Source organism: Diabrotica virgifera, chromosome 5 (assembly GCF_917563875.1).
Source record: "Diabrotica virgifera virgifera chromosome 5, PGI_DIABVI_V3a".
Taxonomy (NCBI): Eukaryota; Metazoa; Arthropoda; class Insecta; order Coleoptera; family Chrysomelidae; genus Diabrotica; species Diabrotica virgifera.
In genome coordinates this window covers 112,740,201-112,767,759 of record NC_065447.1, presented here as the reverse complement: position 1 = coordinate 112,767,759, position 27,559 = coordinate 112,740,201, and the positions used below count along the sequence as shown (strand labels likewise).

The following is a 27,559-nucleotide window of genomic DNA, read 5'->3' as shown; positions in this document are numbered from 1 at the left end:
GTATATTTTCAAGGATAGGGGTGGTTTACGCAGGGATGTTGCAATAACCATATATATTTTTGAAAAGCACTATTGATGAAGCATATGCCTATATGGATCATAAAGCAAAAAACCAAAAAAAATTTCAACCCCTCATTTTATTTATTTTTGTTTTTGGCTACAGAGGTTGCACTAGGAAATCGTTTTTGGTGTTTATGCATGGGTAATAATAACGTGCACAAAATGATATATATGAAGCATATTAATAAAGGGCATTGTGTGTGAAGGATTCCCAAAAAAACACTTTATTTATTAATTCTTCTTTTTTTTTGGGGTGGTTCCGGGGAAAAAATGGGGGTGCATTATACAAATTTGTAAATAGCACCAGTACATGGGTAATCGCTAAAGATCTTTTTACTCTAGCATAAACGGTTCAGGTGGTATAAAAAGGGGTTTTTTAAAATGTAACACCCTGTAATTAAAAAAAGGGCAATTGCCCTTAAGTGAAACCTATACCAAAAAATCAATCAATTATTTGTGAATAATTGCCGTAGGATTTCTTCTTAATTTTCGTTACAGTTAGGGAAAAATATTTTTTTTTAAAACATCTTTTTTAAAAACTTGTCAACTTTGGGGCGCCACCCCCGCTAAACGGTGGATGATAGACAAATGCTGTCGGAAAATAAATCGTAGAAAATATAGTCCTCTTCATATTTTTATAAAAGAAATTTTTTTTAAAAGGTACAGGAAGGGCTACGTTCCGCAAAAACCAAAAATTACCCCTTTTAAAGGGGTGAAAAGGGGGGTTCCGGGGCGAAATTTTTTCAGAAAAAGTTAGTCTTATAATAAGCACCCCTTGATATACCAGAAAAAAAATAAAACCGGACTTGTGTCCATTTTGCAAGGTTCAACCTTTGTTTCCTACACTATTTAGTTAGACTATACAGTGCTAGTCAAAAGTCCGTACCCCCCTCGTATCTTTTGAACGGTTATACCTATAATAGTGAAATTTGGAGGGAGAAAATAAACGGACGTAAGCTTCTTAACTAGTTATGACAGGTGACGTCATAGTGACAGATGACGTTACAGAGCCACTGTGACCGATAATTTTAAATGGGACCTTAGGGCAAGTGGTACCTCGTATGAAAGGTATTTAAAATACCTATTCAGTCATACTAATTTTGTTTGGGTTTAAGCAAATTTTGATGAATAAATGAAATAAATATAAAATTGTAGTTTCGCATTTAATTAATAAAAATTCAAAATTCCGCCTATGATTACTTGTCAAACAGGTTGACGTTGACGTAAAAACTACTAGAGAATTAAAAAACGTCAACTTTTTTGACAAAAAATCCATAGGCGGACATTTGAATTTTGATTAATTAAATTCGAAACTACAATATTATATTTATTTAATTTATTCACCAAAATCAAAATCAACTTAAACCTAAAAAAATTAGTATGACTGAATAGGTATTTTAAATACCTTTCAAACGAGGTATCACTTGCTATAAGGTCCCATTTAAAATTATCGGTCACAGTGGCTCTGTAACGTCATCTGTCACTATTACGTCACCTGTCATAACTAGTTAAGAAGCTTACGTCCGTTTATTTCCTCACTCCAAATTTCACTATCATAGGTATAACCGTTCAAAAGATACGAGGGGGGGTACGGACTTTTGACTAGCACTGTATATTGTGTATATTAAACAGTGAGCTGCGCTGGAATAAGTGTTACCCTCCTTAATAACTTATTTATTTCTTGCACATAAGCAAAACTCTTGGACAGGTCGATTTTTAAAATAATCAAAGTATATTATAACATCAATGTTTCGAACTTTACGCGATCCCTCTTCAGGTGACATGCAAAACTTTGATTTTTTTAAATGGGAATGGACATCATGTGATAGCCCATTTAAAAGCGTTTTAAATACTAATTACAAAAATGTATAATACTTTAATCCTTCTTAAAAGCGTAGGCTCAAAATTTCGATCGAATTGTTTTTAAACGCATTATTTTTGTCGAATCCTGAGAAAACTAATAAGTATTTTTGAAAAATTTAAACGCAGAATAAGAGATTAAATTATCGAGGGCTGAAGGTCCCTTGGAATAAACAAAAATTTCTTTTGAATGATATATTTGAAATTAAAAATTCGACTAAAATTTCTTTTTTTTTTTTTTTCACCCCTGTGACTTATTAAAATAATCATTACAAAAGTTCTCAGGGGCTTTTAACCCTCTATAATACTGTAATATTTCATTATGCTTTTAAATTTTTCAAAAATACTTATGTTTTCTCAGGATTCGGAAAACATAAATACATTTCAAAATAATTCGACCGAAATTTTGCGCCTACGGTGTCAAAAAAATTAAAGTATTATACATTTCTGAAATCAGTCTTTCAAAAGCTTTTAAAAAATGAGGTGTCACATGATGTACTTTCCCGTTTAAAAAAATCAAAGTTATCACTGTCACCTGTAGAGTGGCCTCGTAAAGTTCTAAACATTGATGCTATAATATACTATGATTATTTTAAAAATCGACCTATCCGAGCGTTTTGCTTATGTGCTAAAAATAAATAAGTTAGTAAGGGGGGTAACACTTATTCCAGCGCACTGTATATACAGAGTGGGCCAAATGCCAAATAAAAGAGTCCACCTCGATATTTGGCAGTACTTATTAGATTTTAAGAAAATGACGAAACAGGTCGATTTTTTATCTAAGGGGGACACATTTTTACGGTACACACATCTTTCATTTGTCAACCCCCCCTTCCACTTCCCTCATCCCTTATTTTTAAATAGGGAATAGGGGTCGTGTGCTAGCCCATTTGAAAGGTTATTCAATTTTCTATTTACTACAATATAAACATTAACATAATTATATATACAGGGTGTCCAAGAAAAAATTTTTTAAATTAAATTAATTGGCACAAAAAGAAAAATGTATGTAATTTATTTTAATTCAAAGTATATTCTACTACTGTCACAAAACAGAAAAAATGTTTTTTGATAAATAGACATTGTTTTTCGCTTAATTTCAATATTCAAGCTGCATCTACCTCTTGGTAGGTTAGATATTGAATTTAAGCAACAAACAATGTTTATTTATTAAATAAACATTTTTTTCTGTTTTCTGTCAGCAGTAGAATGTATTTTGAGTTAAATAAATTTCACACATTCTTCTTTTTGTGCCAATTAATATAATTGAAAATAATTTTTCTTTGAGACCCTGTATAAATAATTATGTCAATGTTTATATTACTGAATATAGAATTGAATAACCTTTCAAATGAACTAGCACACGACCCCTATTCCCTATTTAAAAATAAGGGGTGGGAGAAGTGGAAGGGAGGGGGTTGACAAATGACAGATTTATGTAGCGTAAAAATGTGTCCTCCTTAGATCAAAAATCGACCTGTTTCGTCATTTTCTTAAAATATAATAATTACTGCCAAATATCGATGTGGACTCTTTTCTTTGGCCCACTCTGTATCTACAGAGTGGGCCAAATAAAAGTAGAGAGGACAATAATTCGAGAATAGTAGTTATTCAGACCCAGGTTTCATGGACTTTTTTAATCTACTTATCGAGAAGTATCATTGACCAAACTTTCGTTAAATTTGACCGGAACCACTTTTCCATAAGGAGCGGGGTCCTTTCTAACCTAGAATTACAATTGTCATTTTATTCGTTAATATAGTGAAAGTACTGTCACGATATGAAATTGTTTGATAATAAGTTTCAAATAAGTTTGAAATTATCTTCATTCGCATCATAGATTGGTTAACTATTTAGATTATTGTAATTGTCAACCAATTATAAATCTATAAGTGTTAGTCGCTTTAAGGGGATCACCACAAAGTTTCGGCTCCACTGCTATTCAAATGGGATTCATTTTTTTTTCGGATCCTGAGAAAACTAATAAGTATTTTTGAAAAATTTAAATGCAGAATGAAAGATTACGTTCTTACCGAAGGCCGAAAGTCCCTGAAAATATCTATGATGTTTATTTTAATAAGTTACAGGGGTGAAAAACTAAGAGAAAATGTAGTGTGATTTTTAATTTCAAATATCTCATTCAAAAAGAAACTTTTTATTTATTCTAAGGGACTTTCTGCCCTCGAACATTCGCTATCTTTGTCATTCAACGCACTGAGTCGAATATAATATGGTGACAAGACAGTGACAATTTTAGATATTTGACACGGCATCGGGTATATTTTAAGTTGTTGATTAAATAATATTAATAGTGTATTTGAAAAATAACTGATTTAAGACGTGAACTTAATGAAAAGTTATTATTTATGGAAAATCCAAGCATAGAATACACCAGTATATATTCTGTGATCCAAGTATTTTGTTGTTAAAGATGTTCAAAATTGTAAGCGTTCCAAACAATATATTATTAAAATCACTTTATCACTTTTCCTCTTTTCTCGATTGAGTATTAGTTTTTGTTAGTGAAAAAATTATAATATTAATTAACTGAATTAATAATTTAACCAATTATACAAGTAACAGTTATTCAAGAACATTCAATAGCCATGATTAATTAATGATGACATTGTCAAGTAATTTTTACATATCCATACCAGTAAGAATTACTATATGTAATTTGCTAATCCATACATAATACATACTAATCCATACATACTAATACATACCAATCCATGCTACACGTAATTTGCCGTGTAAAGACAGAAAAAGTAGGGATAGCCGTAAAATATTTGCGCCTACACTCTTAATATGGAAAAACCCTTCAACGAATACATAATTTTCGATCTTGTATGTATAATAATGACGGACATACATAATAACCACGGACGTACGTTTTTTCTGTCACTTCGAGATTAATGCGTTAAAGCGAATTCTACAAACTATGACGCACTGAAAAAAAGGTTTGGGATAAACTGTACCCTGAAACGATGCCACAGTGAATATGGTTCTTTTCATGAGCATTTTTCAGTGCGTCACAAATGATAGAAAAAAGGTTAGTCCGTGATAAATATACATTTATGACATTTATTCTAACATAACATTTGAGTTAAATCTGACAGTTGTCACATTTTATTTGCAATTTGGTATAAAAACAAATCAATTGTATTTATTGCATTTATAAAATGGTATTTTCTTTGATTTGTATAGTCTTATAAATTGTACAGATTAAATTTTTTTTATATAGAATAATATAATGTTATTTAATGTTATATTATTAGCGCCATCTATTGACAACTAGATTAAATGTTATAAATGTCACCGACGAAATGTAATCAGAGACGTGCGTTTTTTCTGTCACATACAATTTAATGCGTTAGAGAGAAATCGAAAAGCTGTGACGCACTGAAAAATGCTAATGAAAAGAACCATAGGGGCGAAATATGACAATATTGGAGGTATATTTGTAATATCATTGTCATTGTTTGTATAATAAATTTTTGATCAAAAATGGCAAATAAATGTTGCGTAAGTATTTAGTTGTGCTAATAATAGCCAAAATTGCTATAGGGGAGTGCATATAGATTTTCACTTCGAAAAGAATCAAACAAGATAGAACTTTTTAAAATTTCATTAAGAAATGTTTAGTAGACAACATATAAAAAAGTTTTACTCGAGAAGTGGTGCTCTATTTTTTATTGAGCAAGTGAACTGCGAAATTAGATGTTTCTTTAAATAACTCCGAAAGTAGAAATTTTAGAAAAAACTGACTTTACCATTAAAAAATTCAGGAAATTTTACAAAAAAATAACCTCACATAAAAATATTTCTAAAATAAATCTATAACTTCTATATTTTTTTATTTATAACGGTGAAGTCACCCTTCTCACAAACATTGGCGCACTGTAAACTAGCGTTAGGCGAAGTGCACGGTTGAGTTATTTTAATGTAATTCTTTAATTAATGGATCAAATGAAATTTTACAAATTTGATATGAAATAGGAAAAATTAAGCTATCTTATAGTGTTATGGTTATAATAAAAAGAAATAAAATGTATGGGCATAAGTACGTTGTGGGCGGAAAGTGACACTTACATACATGAATTTTGTTTAAAAATGATTTAAAAATGTGTAACTAATATACCCTATTCCACGAACATACGCCTGTTTTGGATTACTTCGACAACGAATATTTTACTGTGCAAAATAAGAAGAACGAAAGTAAATTGCAAATTACATTGTTGTTTATTGGAATAATTATTAGCGCCATTCACTTTCGCACTTCTTATGTTGCACAGTAAAATATTCGTTGTCGAAATAATCCAAAACAGGCGTATGTTCGTGGAATGGTCCATACAATTTTACTTATAGAACTCACAAATTTGCACAACTTATCTCTCAAACATCTTACTAAACGAGGTTTTATTTAAAAAAATCTCAAAAAATTAATTCAAATGATACGACGTCTCAAAAAATATAATTTTTGAAAACTTTGTAGTTTTACAGAATTACTATACTACCATTTTAAGACGATATTATTCAAGTTTGAACAGATTTATTACAATAGGTATCCATTACAATTTTATAGGTGTTTTTTTTAGATTAGGATGTAATCTTTAAAATGCACCGAATTATTTTACTTTAGAAATGAAATAAACGATGTCTCTTTGAGAAAATTAAGAAAGTTAAAAAATGTAATACAAAAACCGAAAATTACCTGAGAAAAAACTGTTTATACAAAGCGATCAAAGCTTTTTCTGTAAATCTTACCTAAAATACATTTAATAATAAGCTTTAACAATAATAAATGTTCAACAAAAAAATTTTTTGTGCGCTTATAGAGTATGTTGGCGTAAATTTAAACCTATTAATAAATTTTTTATTATTAATGGTACGAAAAAAAGTTATTCTTCATAAAATACTGCATCGTATAGAATCCAAGATGCAACCATGAAATATCAAGTTTTATTAATTTTATACGAGGTATGTCAAAAAATATGAATTTCACTCAAGCGTAAAGTGGCTTTAAATTTCACAATATCGAAAACTGTTTAAAAAAAATTGTTTGGTATTAATCACTAAATGTCAATGTTCAATTTTATTCTTCTAGTTGAAATATTGTGCACTATAAGGGCATCTATATAAAATTCATATTTTTTTTACATATCTCGTATAAAATTAAAAAAGATTGATAACTGATCGTTGTATCTTATATTTTAGATCATGTAGAGCATTTTATGAAGAATAACTTTTTTTTTCGTAAAATTGATAATAAAATAGTTATCATAATAATAATAAAATAATGATGGATACCGCGTAATTTGAGAAAAAAATTGAAAAAAAAAATTTTCCATTAGAAGGATGTAATTGTATATTAAAGCATAGTTTTTAATTCCAAATCCCTTTTCCTAATAACAATTTTTAATATTTTGGAATATAAAGGTCCTTACTTTACTCTTTTACGAAATTTATATTGTTGACATACCTCGTATAAAATTGATACAATTTGATATCTGATTGTTGAATTTTAGATTTTAGACTATGCAGAGCATTTTATGGAGAATAACTTTTTTTCGTAAAATTGGTAATAAAAAAGTTTACTATACGGTTCCTATAGCTACAAAGCCATACTGTATAATGATGGGGCCACAGTAACGTCTAATGCCGTTAACACGTTGACGGACAGTGCGTCAAATGTATAAGCAAGTTTTGTGACACTATATGTATTTTGCAAAGTAGAATAGGAAAAAATGCAACGTCTATAGACGTTGTGTCAGTGTCACATTACATCAATTGAAATTTGACGTCTATAGACGTTCTGTCCGTCAACGTGTTAATTAACGCATTATTTGCCATCTCTGTAATGCAAATAGTGCATTATTTAACGGCATTAGACGTTACTGAGGCCCCAGCATAAGAGCTTCTGTATAAGAATTTTCAAATTGTAATGCCATATTCGGATTCAGCATAATCAAAAAAAAAAGAAACATAATATTTGATCAAAGTAAAATAATGAATTCAACGATATTTTTAATAGTTATTTATGATATAAGTGTTAAAAGTACACGTTTAAGGCACGCATGTGAAAGTTTGCAGAATGAGCGATAGCGAATTTTCCTGACATTCCATTTTTATATTTTTTTGACATTACATCAAAATTGTCTATACGGTCAATACGAATTGCAGTGCCTTAAAATTATTTTAAAGCACTAGTGCCTTAAAGTAACATTTTTAACGCACGCATGGAGTGCTAAAAATTGCATTTTTAACACGGTTGTAGAAAAAATTATTTATACAAAATAATTGATATTGTTTAAACAATTAATAAACAATTGGCGGAAAAATCTGTGAGTAGAACTTTTTACTTTACCATATATTTATATAAACTAACAAAAACAGTTTTAGAAAAATATAAGCGTGTTTGAATGGGGATGTTCACAAAAAATTAAAAAGTCATTTCAAACATGTAAAACGATTAAGAAACACCCTAGGAATAATTGTCCAAAATTTCAACAAAATTGAAAAAGCCTTTGTATAAAAAATCTTTATTAGAAATCTAGCATTATTTTAAATTTCAAGAACGCTTCTCTATTGGCCTAACGTCACGAGTTGCATACCCCAAGCGCGCGCCATTCTCATAGTGTTACTGTTTACCTGTTTGACGTTTCAGGTCATTTTATTTTGTTCTATTCTTGTTTTATCAGGGTTAAAGTGGAGTTTTATAGTGAATTTGTTTAGTTTAAAGTGGATAGACTGTTTGTAAGGACCTATTTTGGGTTTTACAAAAATAAACAAATAAAATGGAAGAAGGTTTTCATAAAGCCGATTCGTATAAACTACCGACTGTAGTGTAGATGTAACAATGGTGTATGATTTATTGGCATCTTGTAAAAAAATAAATCTACCACAGCTTTACTGAGTGTATATTCCATATAATTTTCCATGTCTTCTTTAAGCTAAAAAAATAAATGCTTAATACTCCACAAAAAAAAAATAGAGAAAGTTGTATGCATGCATTGTACGCATGCATATTGTATACATACATTGGCTGGTTATTGCTTTACCTTGGTTAGGTGTATTAAAAATATTTTTATTCTTCTTCATGTGCCTTGTCCGTTGTGGACGTTGGCTATCATCATGGCAATTTTAATTTCATTTGAGGCGTTTCTGAATAACTCGATCGATTTTTGTCCAAATCATTGGCGTACATTTTTTAAGTCATGAGTGTCTTTTCTTCCGGGTCCTCGTTTGCTCTCTATTTTACCTTGCGTTATCAGTTGGAGTATACGATATTTATCAAGTCTCATGATATGACCGAAATATTTAAGATTTCGTTTCTTAATTGTAAAAGAGATTTCTTTTTGTTTTCCTATTCGACGCAATACCTGTACGTTGATGTGGGTCGCCCAGGATGTTTTGAGGATACGTGGGTACACCCACATCTCGAATGCCTCTAGCTTTTTCATTAATGTTTCCATTATTAGCCGCATTTTTAGTGGGAGAGATATTATGTCGCAATGGGTGAAAATATTTCTCATGCATGTTGTTAAATGTCGCTATGTCCTTTTCAACTCTAGATCTTATTTCGTTTGTTTCGTATTTCGAGTTGACAACTGTTCCAAGGTAAAAAATATTTTTGAACTTGGGTATTATACATTTTCATTTCAACCAATATTTTTACTAAATTATTAATGATTTTAATATAATATAAAGTCATACCTACATCCACATGTAGTTATTTCAAGGTTTACTTTTACTGTATGTATTATTAGAATCCCGTTTTTAGGAATATCCCAGTTTAAGGAATACAAATTTGAGGTCCCGAAACTTTTTCATATACTCTTTAAGGGGGTAGGTGCAAAAGCTTGGTCCAATGCTATTTAAATTCATTCATTTTTTTCGAATCCTGAGAAAACTAATAAGTATTTTTGAAAAATGTAAATGCAGAAAGAACAATTACATTATTACCAAAGGCCGAAAGTCTCTGGAAAACTTCTATAATGTTTATTTTATTAAGTTAGTTCTTTAAGTTAGTTATTTTAAGTTCTAGCTGCAACAAACCATTTCTTTTTCTGTTTTAAATTGGCTGGAACGGTAATAAAAATCTTGTCAGAACTGTTTTTTGATGTATTTACACACCCAGGAACAAAACACCACTTATTTGGCTTTATTTTTAATAATTAAATACGTAAAAAACTGCGCACATTCAAATACACTGAGTAAATAAGTATACAAAACTAGTCGTCGATCAAAGACGTTACGACTGCTGACGTCACAGACCGTAGCCTCGCTGCAGGGTACCGTTTTTCTAGCCTCCAAGAAAATCAACATTATGAACTCATTTATCTTAAAAAATATACATTTTTAAACAGTTTTATGATTGTTACGTTTTTATATACCTTGTAATCTATTGAATTTAACTATATTTAAAAATTAGTGAACATCCCTATTATTCCGAAACAATGCATGTTTTCGTTCTATCTTGACTCTCTTGTTAGTGTAATTTATATAGATCTCCGATAATGATAAGTAAATTAGAGAAAAGGTTTATACTCCTAGGAGTAAACTCAAAAGACAGATACACACCAAATAATGTCGCTGTAGACTATAAAAATCTCCAGATTCATCTTTTTATTTTGGTTAACCATGTCGGCCTTCAACGGTATTCCAGTAATTAGTATCGGACAACTTATAAGACTAATAGCAATTCGCTAAAGAGTTCTAAAATAACCGTTTTTTATATATATAACTGCCGACTGAAAATTTAAAAATTAAAAAAGTAACTCAGAAAACTCAAAAAAATCGTCGACATAACTTAACACGTGGATGTACAAATGTATAAGCAAGGGTTCTGACACCATTATGTATTTTGCAAAGTAGAATAGAGAAATTACTGAATTTATTTCAGCGCTTATAGTTTATGGACAATATGGACAGTATGTGTAGACATTTTAGGTGTGCTGACAGTAAAAATTTGATCTTATATTATATCTGAAAGCCGGCGTCTAGAGTCCTTTTTATGAGCATTTTTCAGTGTGTCACAAATGATAGAAAAAAAAGTAAGTCCGTGATAATACACTTTTATACATTTATTCTAACATGACATTTTAGTTAAATCTGACAGTTGTCACATTTTATTTGCAATTTGACATAAAAACAAATCATTTGTGTTTATTTCATTTATAAAATGGTATTTTCTTTGATTTGTATAGTCTTATAAATTGTACAGATTATATTCGTACATATATTATATAATTCGTAAATAATTTTTTCTTCGATTATAGCGCCATCTATCGACAACTAGAATAACTAGAATAAATGTTATAAATGTCTTTAATCATAGACGTGCCTTTTTCTATCACATGCAATTTAATGCGTTAGAAAGGAATCTAAAAACTGTGACGCACTGAAAAATGCTCATGAAAAGGACTCTACCTATATTTTTTCAAAACTCGTTATTTAAAAAATGTAATCTATAGACGTTGTGTCACATTACATCAATGAAAATTAGACATCTATAGACGTTCTGTCCTTCAACGTGTTAATTGACCTATGAATAATTATAAATGTCTCTATAGTGGCAAAAGATTATAAAGTTTAATAGCGTCAAAATTTCATAATTTAATGGAGTAAAGTTGCCTGTGGTTGGACCAAATACAAACAAGCATTACCGCGCGGTAAATTTAAATTACTTCTCCTAGTTTAAAAACGAGGACAGGTTTTTTCCTTCCTGTTCCGTTTAGGGTTGAAAAGATAAATTGTGATGCATTTTTAGAAACCTAGTTCTTAATGCTACATCCATTTTATACATAAATTGGAAAAGTATTGTTATAAAACTAATTATTATTAATTTGCAACTTCACAATATGTATTTATCATTTGTTTAGGCTCAATTTGTACTTACTAATTTTAAAAAATGTCAGGTGAAGGCGCTAAGTGTCGCTTCAGTCATGCACGGAGCGAATACGTTTTACTTTTTTGTTTATATTTTATTTATACAGGGTGATTGATTAGTGGGGAAAAGCTCAATAGATGGGCTATAATAATTGATAGCAGTAAAAGTTAATAACAAACATTGTAGCCAACTTTGAGCTTCACATTATAAAATTAGTTAGAATGTTACAGGTTATTCGATAACACAGTGGCAGACGAAACTTATGTTTTTTTAAATGGAACACCCTATATTTTATTTTAAATTTCAAATCCTGTTAACTTCTCCATCACAAAAAAATATAAAGGTTTGTTATGTTATACAGGGTATTTACAAATTTATAACCAATTTTTTATGAAACTCGTAACAAGTTCAACTCCCTGTATAAATAAAAAAAATAAAACAGCAATGGTTTATTAATGCCATATTTTTTTACGTATTGTCAAAATTTTCAATAATTATTGATATTGCTAATTTTCTTTATATCAAATACAGGGTGAGTCATAACGCAAATACATTATTTTCTCAGTAATGTTAAATGGAACACCCTGTATTTTATATCATTATTGAAAAGTACCATTACCGTACTTTAATTTTTATATAACATTTCCTATGTCCAAATTTATTAGTTTTCGAGTTATTTTCATTTTTCAGAACAAATTATTTTAGGTGTCAAAATTTATCTAAATTTAATTAAGCCATGACTGAATTGACAATTGACGTTTACTGATTATCAATCCGGTAATCAATGTAACAATGTATAAAGAAATAAAAATAATTTATTAGTAATAGATTTTACAAAAAAACACAACCACAACATGCAACATTTTTGAAACAACTAGAAACTCATTGTTTATGTAAATGTAACAAATAAAGAAAGAAAATAATAGTAGTAAATTTTACAAAAAACACACAAACACATAATACAACATTTTGTGAAGACAATTAAACACTACTTTTGTATGTAAATGTATCAACGTAACAAATAAAGAACGAAAAATAATTTATCAATAATACATTTTGCAAAAAAAAAACATGTTTGAAAAAATTAGAGGCTACTTTCAATAAAATATTTTTAATATTTAATTACATAAGGTGTTCAAAATTACCTCCTAACACATTTAAAACACGCCTAAAAACGATCATTGAATAAGCTACTCACTCTACAAAGCATTTGTAAATTAACACATCGAAATACACTTTGTATTCTATTTTTCATCTCATCCCTTGTTGTTGGAGGTACTATTTTATAAACTTCATTATTAACGTAACTCCAAAAAATCAGTCCAGTTTATTAAATTCTGGTGATTTGTGTGGCCACGCTACTGGCCCATTGAAAAATGAAAATATCTCGAAAACTAATAAATTTAGACATAGGCAATGTTATCTAAAAATTAAAGTACGGTAATGGTACTTTTCAATAGTGATATAAAATAAAAATATTCCATTTAAGATTACTGAGAAAATAATGTAGTTGCGTTTTGACTCACCCTGTATTTGATATAAAGAAAATTAGCAATATCAATAATTCTTGAAAATTTTGACAATACGTAAAAAATATGGCATTAATGAACCATTGCTGTTTTGCTTATTTTTATTTATACAGGGAGTTGAACTTGTTACGATTTTCATATAAAATTGGTTATAACTTTGTAAATACCCTGTATAACATAACAAACCCTTCTCTTTTTGTGATGGATTTTGTGAAGTTAACAGGATTTCGAATTTAAAAGAAAATATAGGGTGTTCGATTTAAAAAAAACATAAGTTTGGTCTACCACTGTGTTATCGAACGCCCTGTAACATTCTAACTAATTTTGTAATGTGAATCTCAAAGGTGGCTAAAATTTTTGTTATTAACTTTTATTGCTATCTATTACTATAGCGGATCTATTGAGCTTTACCCCACTAATCAATCACCCTGTAGGTGTTTAGTGTCATCTCTACAACTCGAATGCATACTACACGGAGTTGCCCCCAGATTTATTTCGAAGATTTCTACTCCTCCAAACAGAAGTAAATTATATTTAATTCACTTAACAGTGAGGTACAAAAAAACAGACGCATAAAAATTACAGAAGAAAAATCAGAAGGAAAAACAGGATCACTGGCTTTTAATCATTAAATACCTATCAGAACATTCCTTATAACAAACTAAAATATAGCAATAGTCATATAGCACAGTCATTTGTTTCGAGCTTCTGTCATATGTAAACCGTGTATATTAATATTATACACAGATTATACAACATATGACAGAAGCTTGTAACAAATGACAATCGATGAAAAGCTCTATTAAGGGGATGGGTACGTATTTTCGGCTGCAATGCTATTCAAATGGGGATTCACTTTTTTCAAATCCTGAGAAAACTAATAAGTATTTTTGAAAAATTTAAACGCAGAGTGAAATATTACGTTACTAGCGAGGGCCGAAAGTCTCTGAGAACTTCTATAATGTTTATTTTAATAAGTTACAGTGGTGAAAAACTAAGATAAAATTTAGTGTGATTATTAATTTCAAATATCTCGTTCAAAATAAACTTTTTATTTATTCTAAGGGACTTTCGGCCCTCGGTAATAATTTAGTCTTACATTCTGCGTTTAAATTTTTCAAAAATATTTATTGGTTTTTTCAAGATTCGAAAAAAATGAACACAATGTCCGTGGTAATATTTTCCAAATCTACCTTTGTCATACAACGTACTCAGTAGAATAAAATATTGTCTGCGTATTGTCAGTCAGACAGTGACAATCAGTGACAATTTTAAATATGGCATCGGGAATATTTTGAGTTGTAGATTAAATAATAACGATAGTGTATTTGATAAAAAATTTATTTAAGACGTGAACTTAATAAAAAGTTATTTATTGTGTATTATTTATTATGGAAGATACAAGCAGAGAATACATCAAGATATATTCTGTGATCCAAGTATTTTGTTGTTAAAGATGTTCAAAATTGTAAGCGTTCCATAGTAACAATATATTATTGAAAAATCACTTAAAATTTTTTTCTCTTTTATCGATTGAGTATTATTTTGTGTTGTACATATAAATATTATTACAATCACTGAATACATAGTTAGTGAAAAAATTATCACATTTATTAACTGAATTAATAATTTGCAATTATACAAATAACAGTTATCCAAGAACATTCAAAAGCCATCTCTTTAAAGTTAATGATGACATTGTCAAGTAGAATGACATTCTATTCTTGTTCTCATGATCATTTTTCAGTGCGTCATTAATTATGACGTCATATACTGTATTGGGTGTGTCGAGACTTATTTCATGTAATTATTGACGAATCTGACAGATGCCAGAATCGTACTTTAGATGAATAAAGCTTGTGGAATTAAACTAATTAGTAATTTAATAGATTTGATTTTTACACAATATGTTAACATGTAGGTATTTTTTATAAAGGGGAATAAAATTAAAAAGTAAACAATATTGTTAATTAAATTTATAAATATGGAAACATTAAAAAATGACACAAAACTATCCATAAATTGTGTTTTTATCTTCTTCTCTAGGTGCTGTCTCCGCTTAAAAAGTTGGTAATCATCAGAGCGATCTTTATTTCTGAAACCGCGGCTCTAAATAATTCATTGTTATTACATCCAAACCAGTTCCTAAGGTTCTTCAGCCATGAGTTACGTCTCCTTACTATGGATATTTTTCTTGCATAATGACCTGGAGTATAAACTAACTTCTAACGAATTAAATTCTAAACCAAAATACAAAACTAACTTTTAACGAACTAAATTCTAAACCAAAACACAAAATAATGTACAAAAAGTTGTGAAACACAAGGGAAGTCGAATTCGAAATTTCAAAATGACAGGTACACAAAATACTGACCTGAATAATAACCGTCATTTGACTCTTTGACACTTCTAAAAAATGGTTAAAATGGACGAAGTTTTCGTCAAATGTTCGTAATACGTGTATTTGATTGGCTAGAAAAAACGCGCATTCTAAATATCAACGAATCAAACGTAGGTTAGGAATAGACATCTTATGTATATAACCATTGTAATGCTGCATTATTTTTGTGTTTAATCACGGAGCTACCGCTTTTTCCGTCTCATCAAACTTAACGCATTAGAGAAAAACTGTGACGCACTGAAAAATGATCATGAGAACAAGAATATTAGTAATGTTTACATATCCATAACAGTGTGAATTTTACTACACGTAATTTACCGAGTAAAGACAGAAAACGTAGGAATAGCCGTAAAATATTTGCGAATTATGTACCGATGGCCTTAAGAACATATTAGTGGAATAAAACAAAGGTTATGACGTAAACAGCCCTAAATGACAAGGGTACAATAGATTTCCAGAATCTAAACAACGCAAAAATTACTTACATTTGAGGTACAAGTTTCTGCATTCCATTTATTCTCGTCCATAATGTTGAACAATTGAGCTTTAAAACCAAAATTTACTTAAATAGTTATTATGACTTCAAAGCTGTTTTAGATGAGTTATTGACAAAAAATGTCACAACATAAATATGACAAATACTATTTTTAAATGGTAGAAAAAATTGTAGGTTGCAAAAATTTAATCAAAACCTCAATGACATATTAGTATGTCATTTAATTGACAATTTTTGTTACTTAAAATGGCTTAAAGTAACTACATAACCAAGTGTAAGTGTCAACTATTAAGAAAAAATTAATATAAAATAATTAATGTATATATAAATTAACAATGGCAATATAAATTAATACAACAAGTAATTAATAATTTAATAAAAATAACATTAAGGACAAAACCTTAAGAAACTATTAATTATAATATAGTGATGAGCGCGCTACTAACTGGCAAAACAACGCCATAGATGGACAACATAGTACATTGTCACAACTGTCACTGTGAAAGGAGAATTTTATAAAATACTAACGTCACAGACGTTTAAAGGTGGGAAACTATGTAAAGTATTTTTTTTTCTTCCTTATTGGCTTTGGATTACTTGATCCATTCAGCCACGATAGATAATAAATTACTGTTTGCTACAATATTCCAAATATAATACATTGCATTACATAATACATTAGGTACATGTGCGCACATATAATACTTATGCACGTACATACATACATACATATGTAGAAGTGGAAACATTTAATTGACCAGTAGGTATACTCCTCATTCATGGCCCTAACCAACTTAAATTAATTTACAAATAATTAAATCGACAAAAAAAAACTACATGCTAATACTAAATACTAATACTAAATGCTAATAAATATATGTTTTTTTTTACACAGCGATAAGGCTTCAACCCGGATCAACCCCGCGGAGGTTTACACCCTCTTTGTGTTTTTAATTTTTTTTCTCTTTTTTATTTTTTTTATAATTTATTATACTTTTTTTTATTTTTTTTTTTATTAAAGATTTAATTTTTTTTATACATTTTTTTTGTATACATATTTTTTTGTATAAATTTTTTTTTTTTTAATTTTTTCAATATAAACTTTTATACAATTCTATTCTTATTACCTCCCTGCAAAATCTACTTAATGAACTTTCACAGGGAGACAATATTACATAATAAGGATAAACATAAAAAAAACAATAATTATTGCTAAACACATTCAACCGGACTCATTCAGTGCAAGTTAAATTTTCCTCTTAGTCCTTTTTAAAAACTCCCAGATGATTTGTTTAATTTTAGAATTTCTACGAGACAAATATAAAAGAGAAGCATTATTTTGTGAGAAAGGTATTTCTTCTTGAACCAGATTGTTCATCAAAAACTTAATTGCAACATCATTATGTTTGCATCCAAACAACCAATGATTAATATCGTCAACATATCCATTGCAATCGCAAATATCTGATTCGGATAGGTTAAATCTATAGAGGTATGACTTGACAGTGGCATGATTAAAGAGACATCTAATAAACATGGCATATATATTTCTATTGGGATAACTTCTGATAGCAAAAGGCTCAGTAGGTAAACTAGGATGAATTTTGGTGTAGAGATTGTTGCTTCGATTGCAGAAAGCGTGCCACTCAATATCCCAATTTTGTTTCAAACTTTTCTTGCGAGTAGCTGTTAGATCGCTTCTATCTAGCCAAGTTATTTCCGATCCTTTTAAGATTGCCTCTTTAGCAAAAAAAACTGCTTTTATGTTACCGGAAATACCAATATGTCCTTTTACCCAGACGAAAGTTACAGAAGTCTGTTTTTCCAGTAGCTTTAGTTGGTTTTCTAAAATTTTGACGTCAAGGCTATTTTTATATAAATGTTTACGTGTGTTTTCTAGAGCTAATAACGAAGATCTTGAATCTGACATAATTACAACTTGCTTGTTAGAAATTTTTTTGTTGACAGCCCATTCTAGAGCTTGATAAATCGCGAACATTTCTGCAGAGTATATGGAACATTGTTTATCTAACTTGAACATCAAGGATTCTTGGTGATCCGGAATATATACAGCACATCCAACTCCCAATCTTGATTTTGAACCATCCGTGAAAATCCTGCATGGATTATCAAGCTTGGCTATATGTTGCTGAAAGTCAACTGGATTCTCACTGTCAAAATTTGGGAACCAAACATTAACATTGGCATAAGATATATTAAAACTCGATTTAAAGAAAGTTAATTCACCTGGACTGTTTAGGTGCTGAGAAACGTTCGAGTATGCTACTGCTCAAATAGGAGAATTCCTGTTGTGCCACCATTTGTCGACAAGATTAGAAACAGAGATGTCACATATTTTTTGTAGTAGTTCAGTTTGGTTGTAAGATTGGCATTTAAGAACAAATTTTTCAGCCAAAAATAGTCGTCTTAAATGTAAAGGAGGCTCCATGGATTCAGCTAAAAAATTCTCTATAGGCGTAGACTTGAGCGCACCTAGAACTAACCGCAGAGCCTTATATTGAATGCGATCTAGTTTTTTAAGGCGACTGTTTGTGGCAGATCCATATAAAATGCTTCCATAGTCGAGAATGGATCTGGTATATGCACTATAAAACATTAAATTAATTTTAGGGTCAGCACCCCATCGATAGCGATTAACTACTTTAAGAATATTTAAACTTTTCTCACATTTTATTAAGCACTTATTAATGTGTTCATCCCATGTTAACTTGGTGTCCAATGTAATACCAAGATAAGTGTAGTGCTGATGAACGGGTATACTTAGGTTGTTAATCATGATGCTGGCCATAACTGGTAAGCGATGTCGCGTAAAAAACACCACCGCTGATTTATTTGCAGTAAGGTCAAATCCTTGTTTAAAAAAATACTCTCTTGCATCACCCAGTACCATCTTAGTTGAATTAATACTTTGTTGGTACAACTTATTCACATTGTAAAAGCAGAAATCATCTGCATATTGTAATATACTGCATCTAATTCCTATACTGTGGAGATCTAGAGTGTATAGATTAAACAACAAGGGACTGAGGACTGATCCTTGTGGTAAACCTTGATGCACTACTCTTGGGCCAATCAATCTATCATTACATCTAATAAATACCTGTCTATTAAGGAATAGGTTTACTAATACATAAGCACACAAAGGTGGAATACCTATGTGCTTCAGTTTTTCGAACAATAGATTTAAATTGACGTTGTCATAAGCCCCAGAAATATCAAGAAAAATGGCAGATAGATAATTATTATTTGAATATGATAATTGAATATCAGTTGTTAATTGAGAAACACAATCAATAGTTCCCTTGTTCCTACGAAAGCCATACTGAGACACTGGAAATATATTTTTGTTCTCACACCACCATTCTAATCTGCTTTTCATAACTCGTTCAAATGTTTTAAGCAAACAGGACATGAGAGAGATAGGCCTTAAGTCGGTACGCTGGTTTAGTTTGGGTATAGGAATAACCAGGCATTGTTTGAGGGCGTCACAATGATCTCCTTTAAGTAGAATATTGTTGTATATTTTGCACAAATAATATATAGCAATTGCAGGTAGGTTTAATAGCATACTATAGTTAATGCCGTCAATACCAGGGGCTGTATTTTTAGAACTCTTGATATTTGCTTTAAGTTCGTCAGCTGAAATGGGGGTTAGTAAAAAGTGGTCATTAGTAGAGATGCTCGGCATAAATAGTGGTAAATGGACATAATCCGGAGAGATTTTTGTAAAGAGCCTTTCTACCATACATTCATCATTAGCGGTGTACTTTTTGTTACCTTGAATTTTGTTTACCCTTTTCCAAAGCTCTGAAGGTGAAGTTTGCCTAGTAAGTGAGGAACAAAACCGAGCCCAACTAGATTTAGCTTTTGAGCGGAAAGTTCGTTTACATATAGCTTCATTCTTCTTATATTCCATGAAGTTTGAAAGGGTGAGATTAGATTTATAAATTTTAAAGGAATTTTTTCTAGCGTTAGAAGCAGTGAGGCATTCATCATCCCACCATGGCGGCGATTTGAAAGATTTGACTGACGGTTTGATAATTTTGAAAGATTTGTTGGCTGCATCAGTAATAGAATCTAATAAAAAGAAAATCATTTCGTTTGTTTGGTTTTTATTTGGTTCGTGTCTGAGGGCACTTTCTACGTTGTTTCTAAAATTATCCCAGTTTGCATTAGACATCGACCATTTAGCCGAAGATATAAAAGTTCTATTTTCAATTTTCATATTCTGCACAGAAAGTCTAATTGGAAAATGATCTGATCCATAGGTGTCTGGAAGAACAGTCCAGTCAAAGGATGGACATAAACTAGAGGATATAATAGTAAGATCTACAACAGATTTCATATTCCCTGGAGGAGTAGCTCTAGTAGCCGACCCGTCATTAACAACAATTAAATTAGGAAAGAAATCTAATGCTTCTACTAGTATATTACCATCGACGCAACATGAATTTGATCCCCATAATCCATGATGTGCATTAAAATCTCCGGTAATAATACAATCATTGCTAATTTGAGAAAAAAGACTAACGTAATCTTGCACTGTTACTCTAACATTTGATGGACGGTGCACACTCAGGATAGTATACATTTTTTGGTCAATTTTAATATCTACACCACAAACTTCTAAATTAGGATTGAAATTGTTAACAAATGAAATGGGATTATAAATAATGTTATTTGCTAAAATTATGGCAACTCCTCCATATCCTCTAATTCTACTTTTATTAACTACATTGAAATTATTGAAGCAAACAGTATCAGATGGTTTTGACCAAGTTTCTGATAAAAGACCTATGTCAAAACGTTCTTCAAACAGTAATTGCTGTAAAGAATATCGGTTCGCATTTAGCGAACGAATATTCCATTGAATAATTTTAATACTTTTGTCAGCCATTAAAATTATGTAAAAATATTACCTATAATATCTTTAATTTTATTTTCTAATTCAATTTCGTAATTTTTAAAATTAGTTTCTACATTTGATGAAGAATTACAATAGTCAAGGATACTCTGTTTGATTAAATTTTTGAGTGAAGCACTACTTACTTACTTTCCGTGTCCGGAACACCAACAACTTTAAATTCTGTATTTCCAATGGTTGGCCACATAGATGGCCCTGTCATTTGCTATAATTAAGTCTTGTTCTGTGCAGGTCTCTCTCATCTCTGTGCATGATAGTAGATGCCGGCTGGTCTGAACCGCGCCACAGTCGCAGTGAAGCACTGAGCTGGCCTATAAATATATCAAATTCATTACGGGGCTCATGGTTTCCAAATTGAAATACAGATCCCGAACAGAAACTGGTCGGGTATTCCCTACGCACAGGAGGAAAATTAGGAGTTGTATCAGTAGTCTTCCTTTTTTTGGGGGGGTTATCGTTAGGGGGGGCTATATTCAGCTGATTATTATTTTTATAAGTAGTGGTGGAATTCGAGGGTTTAGGGGAGGAGCTTTTTAACGGAGGAAAGTCTGTGTCACAGGTCATTAAAGGTGCAAATTTATTTTTTTGGACTAAACTGGAATAACATGGATTTTCAAGAGCTTTTCGGCTTCTTTAAATGAAATATTTAAGTTAGCCATAGCTTCTTTAGTCTTTTTTTGTTTTAAATATTCGGGACATTCTTTAAAAACTGACTCGTGGCTACTATTTTTACAATAAACGCAAAATGTAGTACATTTATCGGGACAATCAGTGTTACCTTCATTACCGCACTTCTTACATCTTTTTTTTGACTTGCATTGAGTCGTTGAATGGCCATAACGAAGACAGTTGAAACATTGCATAACAGGACTAACATATATTTCAACTGGACACCTAACTTTGTTGATGTAAATATATTGGGGAATTAATTTACCTTCAAAGCTAATAATAACCATTTGTCTAGGAACTCTTTCTGATACGCCGTCACTTTGAACTATTCTAGTCATTCTATGAACTTTTTTTATTGGAATATTAGATTTAATAGTATTAAGTCGTGCACTCTCAGTTAGAGTAGTGTCCACTCCGCGAACGAGACCCTTTTTTCCGTTAAATAATTTGGAATATATGCAATTAGGTTATTTTTTCCGAAAAAATCTTCAACTACTAATTTATTCGCAACAGCACCTGAATTGACTTGAATTTTAATGCGATTTTTACCTACACTAACAATTTCAATAATATGTTTATCATAACTAGATAGCGAAAGTAGTTTTTCTCCAAGTTTCATTGGATGCAAACGACTGATACTCAAATTTATGTGTTGAACAAATATAAAAAACGGACCAGTATCATTTAAACTAAATCGATTAGATGAATTAAATTCCTGACTTTTTTGAATAGTATTTGTTTTATTTGAAGTAGATGTCAAGTTTATGGTATCATTAGTACTTTTACTAGTATCATTTAAACATTCACTATGAGAATTATTCTGATTTAAATCATTTGTCTGCATAATTATATCGCTCTCATCTGTGAACCCAATATTTTCTACATCAGGATCTGGTGGATCCTTTCCATTTTTGCCCACGAACATCCCGGGGCACGAGCGACGTTCAAATATAAGTATATAAAAAAATGTCTACTTACAGTACAGTTGTCAAATAACAAAACTTAAAATATACGGAAAAACAAACAAAATCGGCTAAACACTCTGTAGAATCTCTTGAAACACACTTTAATACTTCACAATCGATTTGAGTTGAATGAAAAAAGACTTTAGAACTAACTAAATCTACAAATTTTCCGGAGGAACTCTTAAATTTGTCTAAACACTTTGACAGTTTTTTTGACGTTGAACTATGTAAAGTAATTTTAATTTTTTAATTTATACGTTGATATCGATAATTTCCACCTCTACTAGTGTTATCTCTTTTTCTATCACAATGTATTATGTTTTCCATCTTTTGAGTTATTTTGCCGGTTATTAGCGCGCTTATTACTGTATAACAAAAAACTTTTTTAAAAAATGCATTCCTTTGTGAATCAATATATAGGGTGTCCCAAAAGTAGCGGAACGATCGAATATTTCGGGAACTAAACGTCGGATCGAGAAACTGAAAAATACATGTTCAATCATTTTCAAACATCTATCCAATGACATCAAACACCAATCCCCCACCACACCCCCTGGAGGTGCGGTGGGGGGTAACTTTAAAATCTCAAATAGAAACCCCCAGTTTTTCTTGCAAATTTGAATTCCTTACGTAAAAGTAGGCATCTTCTATTCAAAACATTTTTTCGAACTGTGGATAGATGGCGCTGTAATTGGGAAAAACGATTTATCCTGATACCATGGGTAAATTATAGAAACGGTCTAATATCTCACGAAATACACTTCCAAATGAGAAACCAAAAAACAGATTTTTAATCTTTTTCCAAAACCTATGGAATAACACCAAACATGACCCTCTAACCCACCCCCTGGAGGTGAGGTGGGGGTAACTTTAAAATCTTAAACAGCAACCCCCACTTTTTATTACAGATTCGGATCCGTAATAAAAAATTAAGCAACATTTATTCGAAACATGTTTTAAAATTCCTGATAGATGACGCTAATAAATCGTATTTTTTTCAATTAAAGCGCCATCTATTTACAATTCTAAAAAATGTTTCGAATAAATGTTACTTAATTTTTCATGACGGATCCGAATCTGTAATAAAAAGTGGGGGTTGCTATTTAATATTTTAAAGTTACCCCCACTCCATCTCCAGGGGGTGGGTTGAAGGGTCATGTTTGGTGTTATTCGATAGCTTTTCGAAAAAGATTAAAAATCTGTTTTTTGGTTTCTCATTTGGAAGTGTATTTCGTGAGATATTAGACCGTTTCTAAAATTTACCTATGGTATCAGGACAAATCGTTTTTCCCAATTCTAGCGCCATCTATCCACAGTTCGAAAAAATGTCTTGAATAAAAGTTGCTTATTTTTACGTAACAAATTAAAATCTGCAAGAAAAACTGGGGGTTTCCATTTGAGATTTTAAAGTTACCCCCCACCCCAGTTCCAGGGGGTGTAGTGAGGGTTGGTGCTTAGTGTCATTGGATAGATTTTTGAAAATGATTGAGCACGTATTTTTCAGTTTTTCGATCCGATGTTTAGTTCGCGAAATATTCGACCGTTCCCCTACTTTTGGGACACCTTGTATATAGACCACGACTAATCTGTAAAAAACGTGTATTTTTGGATGTGAGAGGTGGCATTCGGATTTTTGCAGATAAAGTTAGGTGACACCTTCAGTAATAATAATTGACTTATGCTCCTTCTCAAATATGCCCGGAACATTAATAAAAAATTAAAATATTTAAAAATTTCGAAGAACATCGATTTTTTTCTGCTTTCTTTGCTTATAACTTTAAAACGGTTCGTTCTGGAACAAAGCCGTAGAAAAATAAAATAAAGACAATTGAATTTTGTATGATATACGACTGGTCAAAAATGTTTTTAGTGTAGGAAACAAAGGTTGAACCTTGCAAAATGGACATAAATCCGGTTTTATTTTTTTTCTGGTACATCAAGGGGTGCTTATTATAAGACTAACTTTTTCTGAAAAAATTTCGCCCCGGAACCCCCCTTTTCACCCCTTTAAAAGGGGTAATTTGTGGTTTTTGCGGAACGTAGCCCTTCCTGTACCTTTTACAAAAAATTTCTTTTATAGAAATATGAAGAAGACTATATTTTCTACGATTCACTTCCAACAGCATATGTCTATCATCCACCGTTTAGCGAGGGTGGCGCCCCAAAGTTGACAAGTTTTAAAAAAAGATGTTTTAAAAAAATATATATTTTTCCCTAACTGTAACGGAAATTAAGAAGAAATCCTACAGCAATTATTCACAAATAATTGATTGATTTTTTGGTATAGGTTTCACTTAAGGGTAATTGCCCATTTTTTAATTACAGGGTGTTACATTTTAAAAAAACCCCTTTTTATACCAGCTGAACCGTTTACGCTAGAGTAAAAAGATTTTCAGCAATTACCCATATACTGGTGCTATTTACAAATTTGTATAATGCACCCCCATTTTTTCCCCGGAACCACCCCAAAAAAAGAAAAATTAATAAATAAAGTGATTTTCTTGGAATCCTTCACACACAATGCCCTTTATTAATATGCTTCATACATCATTTTGTGCACGTTATTATTACCCATACATGGACATCAAAAGCGATTTCCTAGTGCAACCCCTGTAGCCAAAAAAAATAAATAAAGTGGGGGGTTGAAAATTTTTTTTTTGTTTTTTGCCTTTTGATCCACATGGGCATATGCTTCATCAATAGTGCTTTTCAAAAATATATATGGTTATTTCAACCTCCCTGCGGAAACCACCCCTATCCTTGAAAATTTACTGCAGAAACTACCCCTATCCCTTGGCGAGCATGTTTTTACGATTTTCTCATTACCTATGCATTATTTTAAATAAAACTTATACAATGGTAAAGACCACTATTTACTCTAAAAATTAGGTCCTATTCATTTTTTTCGTATAAGCAACCGTTACGGCACAGTGGCGCCGTAAACCTCATATATGCTTTGGCGGGCTCCAGTTTTTGTTTTTTTTTTTCGTCATTTATGTAAAATGAAACAACACAGTGTAACCTACAAATTATGACTTATGCACATTTTACAATCTTTGCGCCCCAAAGCCACAGTGGTGGCCCAAAATCAATGTTTGCATATTTTCGCAACCTACACGCATTTTATTGCATTAATTCTACCTTAATAGCACAATATTCACCCTTAAGTGGTCGCTAAGCAGTAACGGATCCAGGGAGGGATGATGGGGGCAATCACCCCCACCCTGTCAAACTAAGTAATATTATATTTAAAGATTATAAAAATATTCATTTATTTTTATAGAAATTTAACCAATTGGCACCCCCCTCTTAACAATGCTGGATCCGCCACTGTCGCTAAAGCATAAAAAGTACGCCATTTTTTTAAAAATAATAATATAATTAAAGTATTTTTATAAAAATAAATGAATATTTTTATAATCTTTAAATATAATATCACTTGGTTTGAGAGGGGGGGGGTGATCACCCCATCACCCCTTCCTGGATCCGCCAGTACTAGCGACCACTTAAGGGTGAATATTGTGCTATTAAGGTAGCATTAATGCAATAAAATGCGTGTAGGTGGCGAAAATATGCAAAAATTGAATTTGGGCCACCACTGTGGCTTTGGGGCGCAAAGACAGTAAAATGTGCATAGGTCGTAATTTGTAGGTTACACTGTGTTGTTTTATTTTATATAAGTACTTTATCAATAAAACAAACAGATGGCGAAAAAGAAAACAAAAACTGGAGCCCGCCAAAGCATATATGAGGTTTACGGCGCCACTGTGCCGTAACGGTTGCTTATACGAAAAAAATGAATAGGACCTAATTTTTAGAGTAAATAGTTATTCTTGTATAACTTTTGTTTAAAAGGAATGCATAGGTAATGAGAAAATCGTAAAAACATCCGCGCCAAGGGATAGGGGTAGTTTTTGCAGTATATTTTCAAGGATAGGGGTAGTTTCCGCAGGGATGTTGCAATAACCATATATATTTTTGAAAACCACTATTGATGAAGCATATGCCCATATGGATCAAAAAGCAAAAAACAAAAAAAAAATTTCAACCCCCCATTTTATTTATTTTTTTTTTTGGCCGCAGGGGTTGCACTAGGAAATCGCTTTTGGTGTCCATGCATGGGTAATAATAACGTGCACAAAATGATATATGAAGCATATTAATAAAGGGCATTGTGTGCGAAGGATTCCAAGAAAATCACTTTATTTATTAATTCTTCTTTTTTTGGGGTGGTTCCGGGGAAAAAATGGGGTGCATTATACAAATTTGTAAATAGCACCAGTACATGGGTAATCGTTGAAAGTCTTTAAACTCTAGCATAAACGGTTCAGATGGTATAAAAAGGGGTTTTTTAAAATGTAACACCCTGTAATTAAAAAAAGGGCAATTACCCTTAAGTGAAACCTATACCAAAAAATCAATCAATTATTTGTGAATAATTGCGGTTAGATTTCTTCTTAATTTCCGTTACAGTTAGGGAAAAATATATTTTTTTTAAAAACATCTTTTTTAAAAACTTGTCAACTTTGGGGCGCTACCCCCGCTAAACGGTGGATGGTAGATATATGCTGTTGAAAACAAGTCGTAGAAAATATAGTCCTCTTTATATTTCTATAAAAGAAATTTTTTGTAAAATGTACAAGAAGGGCTACGTTCCGCAAAAACTACAAATTACCCCCTTTAAAGGGGTGAAAAGGGGGATTCCGGGGCGAAATTTTTTCAGAAAAAGTTAGTCCTATAAT

General features: G+C 31.1%; 1 protein-coding gene across 2 annotated transcripts in view; it reads right to left on the bottom strand.

The window, feature by feature from the left end:
- The window catches only part of LOC126884310 (uncharacterized), an 85,195-nt gene extending 68,722 nt beyond the window's left edge, over positions 1 to 16,473 (bottom strand). For both annotated transcript variants that reach the window (XM_050650247.1, XM_050650248.1), the window contains exon 1: positions 16,228 to 16,473. In XM_050650247.1, the coding sequence (XP_050506204.1) occupies positions 16,228 to 16,269 (42 nt within the window). In that variant the 5' untranslated portion in view covers positions 16,270 to 16,473. The remainder of the gene's footprint in view (positions 1 to 16,227) is intronic.
- Positions 16,474 to 27,559: the final 11,086 nt, after the last annotated feature.